This window comes from Sinocyclocheilus anshuiensis, unplaced genomic scaffold (genome assembly GCF_001515605.1).
Source record: "Sinocyclocheilus anshuiensis isolate Anshui unplaced genomic scaffold, SAMN03320099.WGS_v1.1 scaffold1764, whole genome shotgun sequence".
In the NCBI taxonomy this organism is placed as follows: domain Eukaryota; kingdom Metazoa; phylum Chordata; class Actinopteri; order Cypriniformes; family Cyprinidae; genus Sinocyclocheilus; species Sinocyclocheilus anshuiensis.
The window spans coordinates 85,556-90,366 of NW_015557159.1; the positions used below are offsets into that span (position 1 = coordinate 85,556).

At 35.4% G+C, this 4,811-nt stretch overlaps 1 protein-coding gene across 1 annotated transcript in view; it reads left to right on the top strand.

Annotated features, from left to right (window-relative positions):
- Window positions 1-2,446, top strand: part of LOC107678263 (cyclin-F-like) — a 23,275-nt gene extending 20,829 nt beyond the window's left edge. The window contains exon 16 of the mRNA XM_016473470.1: window positions 1,350-2,446. Within this exon, the coding sequence (XP_016328956.1) occupies window positions 1,350-1,744 (395 nt within the window). The 3' untranslated portion in view covers window positions 1,745-2,446. The remainder of the gene's footprint in view (window positions 1-1,349) is intronic.
- Window positions 2,447-4,811: the final 2,365 nt, after the last annotated feature.

Consider the following 4,811-nt stretch of genomic DNA (forward strand, 5'->3'; position numbering starts at 1 on the left):
CAGTATATATATATATATATATATATATATATATATGTATATACATATACATTTTTTTTTTTTTTTCACCAAAAACATTCAACATTTATTTATTTATTTTTACTTTTTTTTTTGTTGTTGTTGTTGATCAGGAGGCGAGAGGACAGCATGCAGGCGCACCGGGGCAGCTTCCTGGCCACGCCCACAGCCGAGCTGTCCACTCAGGAGGAGTTGCTGCTGGGAGACATCCTGGACTGGAGCCTGGACACTTCCTGCTCCGGCTACGAGGGCGACCGGGAGAGTGAGGGCGAGAAGGACAGGGAAAGTGAGTGGGGGGGGGGGGCTCATATATCAGCTACATCATATTCTGATTCATCTTACACAAAAACAATAAGGCAAAGTTGTAATTGAAGCATGAGTCACATTAGTGTCACGACATCTTGAGTTCATCAATTTGAGATTCATGATGCATGGATTTTGAGTAACCACTTCAGTTTTAGTTATTTTTATAGAATAAATATATAGAAAATACATTTATATCAGTTTAAAGGACTAGTTAACTTAGGAATTACCCTCAAGTCGTTCTAATTCTATATTTCCTTTACTCCGTGAAACACGTTTCCCCCCCCCCACAAAAATAGTGTTGTTACAAATTTCAAATTAACAAAAATAATTTTAAAAATAATTTCATTGTTAGAAATATTAACAATAATTTTAATTATTGAAGTTCTTAAATAATTCATTGTTAACTTAATATTTTTTATTAAAGCAGTTGTATTCATTATAAAAAACAAACCTTTTAAGTAATATTGTCATCGTTAAATTACAAAACAAATTACTTTTTAATTCAATTAAAATGACGAAATTCATTATTTAATTTAATAGTATCATTCTTAATATTTTATTGTCAAATATTTTTAAAAATGAAAATGGATTATTTCACTATTTAATTTAAATTAATTAATCAAAATGTAATTATTTCATTAAATTATTTATAAAATTTATTACGAATTAATATTATTATTTGTTAATATGTTGTAATTTTTAAAATATAATTTAAAATGAAATAATTCAAATTTTTACTTATAAATACGTTTTTTAGTATAAAAACTGTAGCACACAGCTTGTATGGGTGACTTTTATGCTGTTTCATAAGTGTCTGGTTGTATTGAAAATAGAAGCTCAGGCTTTCTGCCTAAAATCTCATTTTGTGCATCATGGGCGAAAGAAGTTACTATGATGTGAGCAACATTAAATAATGTATATTTTCATGGCTACTTCTTTCGTGATGTTTGAATTGTCCAAACACATCTTCAATCCCACTCATTTAAAGGCCGTTTGATGAGTAACCAAATCTCTTTCTGCCTCAGTATCGGCTATGGAGGTGCAGATGGAGCCTGCGGTCGAGTGCGCTGACAGACAGACACATTGTTGCGCGCTCTCCAGCGATGACGACAGCCTTTGTGAAGAGCACACTGAGGAGGAGGCGACGGGACCCTGGAAACACCACCTATCCTCCTCCTCCTCCTCGAGCACCTTTTGCACAGACCGCCGCAGCTCGGGCTACTCGTCCATCCAAAGCGTTCCCAGTCCGTCTGTCTCTTCCTCTCTGGTCTCTCCCCAAAATCCCGCCGGTTTCCTTCTCCTGCTGCCACCCGCGCAAAGGACTCGCCGACAGGTGAAGAGGAAAAACACGGCGGCGCACAGCGGAGGAGAGGCGGAGCGCGACGAGGACGCTGCCAACGTGGCCTTTCTTAGCCTTTGATTGATGTACAGGAAGCTGTCATCCCTTAACGCATCACTTCCTGGCTGCCCGCCAGGAGCACTTTGGTTCACGGGTGCTAATGGTCTTTATCTCAGAGCAGCGAGAGTGAGATAAAGCAGCTGAAATGTCCATTTCTGAGCTTTAAATGCGATTAGAAGAACAAAGGTCATGTTTTTTCTTCCCATAATGCATTTCACTTCGGCTCCCGATGGCGGGAGTGCCTTCGCCCGACTGTTTCTGTTGACAAGCAACGGGATAATGCCTAAAATGTGTTCAAATCACTGGAACTGTCGCTGTTTTTGAAGTCTTGTGTACGTTGTGTTACGTCTTCGTATTTAAAATTCCGGACTGTTTACAGAAAAGGACTTATAGTTTATCAAATATGTTTTTTACGAAGTTACATGCAGCTATGGAGAAAACCCACTTAGTCCATGAAGTTTCATGCTGATAAATGCACTGTCCGAACAAAACTGGTTTGTTTACGCAGATGTTTCTCGTCACGTATTTTGATTATTTATCTGGAACTGGACCGATCGACTCCAGTGTTTTTGTATTTGCGCATTGCTTTGCGTTCGCCACAAATCTTCTGCCAAAGTTCTCGCATTAACAATTTTCATACTGTTTTTCTGCTTGATACCACTGATGTTTTGACCTGTGAAACCGATGGAAGCTTGTTTCCGACACTGAATTAAAAAACTGCTACGTCGCAGTTCTGACTTTTTTTTTTTTTTTTTCAGAATTGCATGATATAAACATTGCGACAAACTCGCAATTGTAAGAAAATTTCAGAAATTTGAGCGAAACATTTTTTCCTCTGAATTGCGAGTTTATATTAAGACGTGATGCATGATGTAAACTCGCAATTGTGAGGAAAAAAATTCAGAATTGTGAGAAAGAACTCCGAAAAAGAGTTTATATCTCGTAATTCTGATTTTATAACTGACAATTGCGTATTTAATATAACTGACAATTGTAAACTCATGATTGCACAAAAAGTCAGAATTGCTAGATATAGACTTGCAATTGTAAGAAAAAATGTTTGAATTGAGATATAAATTCACATTTGCGAGGAAAAAAAAGTCATAATTCCGAGTTTTATATCTCGCAATTCTGACTTTGTAACTCGCTATTGCGTATTTACTGTATATATCACATTTCTGAGAAAAAAGTCAGAATAGTGGGATAAAAAGTTGCAATTGCTTTTTTTTTTTTTTATCCCGTGGCAGAAATGAATGAGCTTCCATAGAAACCTGGAAATGTACAGTAAATCCTGTATGAATTTTTCACATATTTTTACGACAGATCCAATGCAACAACCGCTGAATGTGATCGTTTGACATGCTTTTTCGTAATGACCTCGAGAGATCCCGAGCACTTTTTATGACCCAATGCTGGAAAGCAAAATGATGCTTCTTAACAAGTCTCAATGTTTTATCTTTATACGTGCTTGAACAATCAACCATACGCATATATTTGTGAGTGTTCGAACGAGTTCATCTGTTTGAGGTTACGACACTAAAAGCATTAAGTTATTATTTTTGTGCAGGTCTTGTTGGTACTGTATGTCGAACATCACTAAGGATTGCAACTGTAAATAATTCATTCTTGTTTATAAGTGTAAATATATAAATGTATGAAGCTGTGAAAGGCCATGTGAACTTGAAAACAGACGTGTGTTTGTTATATCCTGAAAACCACAATAAAACAATGCAGTAGTTACATTTGCACGTCCGCAGCCTTTCTTTTGCATACAGATGGGAACTTGTGGTTTGCAAGCATTTCATGTCTCTCGCTGCATATTTTACACCTTTTTGATTTACTTTCGTTAAATATCACGCTTTATCGCTGTGGTTTGATGACCTCATGAGCATGTTGTTGGTCAAACAGTTGTTAAACGGTGGTTTCATTTGAAAGATTAATGGTGTTAGTCAACAATTACTAATTATTATTATTATTATTATTTATAGTTGTGGGTCACATTAAGCCAAAAATATAGTTTTTGTGTCTATTGCACATGAATACTTGCATAAATAATGTGATACAAATTTTTCATGGTTAAGAATTGTAAACTAGCAAAGACGTGATTACTTGATTCATGTTTTAAAACAGTAAAAAATACCCTGGCACCCATGTTCTGGTCCTGCCCAGGTTTACATGGTTACTAGGTTCAGATATTCGAGACAATATCTCAAATAGTTGGGACAACATTTAAACCTGTAGCGATAACAGCGCTCTTCGGTACACTTCCCTTACCAGTTCATCACTTCGGTTACCAGGCAGACTTTGTGGCCTTTGTTTCCCTCCTGGCTAGACGTTTAATTCTAATGCACTGGGAATCATCCACGTCACCTACCCACTCAATGTGGATTAATGAGATTTTTCTCTTTAGCAAACTGGAAAAAAGTAGACATTCACTGAGGGGATCTTCCAACAACTTCTATAAAATTTGGGGCTCTTTTCTTGAGAATATGGAACCCCCCCCCCATTTTTACTGTATTATTAGTAAAAAATATAATATGCAAATGTGTTATTCAAATCCTTACTGATAAGATGGGTATATTTTTGCATGGTTTTAAAAATTATATATTTATTAGATATATTTATCATTGTTATTATCTGTTACTGTTTGTATATTGTTTTTGAGCATTAATAAACAAATTAATAGAAAAATTACAAACGTTATTTTATATACATGTATATCTATATCTATATATATCATTTATTTTAATAGTTATTTTCCATTTTTTTTTAAACCCCTGGATGCATTGTTGTAATTTTGTGAAGCATTATATATATATATATTACATTTACATTTAGTCATTTAGCAGACGCTTTTATCCAAAGCGACTTACAAAAATGAGGACAATGGAAGCAATCAAAATCAACAAAAGAGCAATGATACAAGTGCTGTAACAAGTCTCAGTTAGCTTAACGCAGTACACTTAGCAAGGTTTTTTTTATTTTATTATATAATAAATAAAAAGAAAACAGAAAAAGAATAGAGCAAGCTAGTGTTAGAGGCCTTTCCCTTTCAGTCGGTCACGTTCGGCGTACACACATATACATA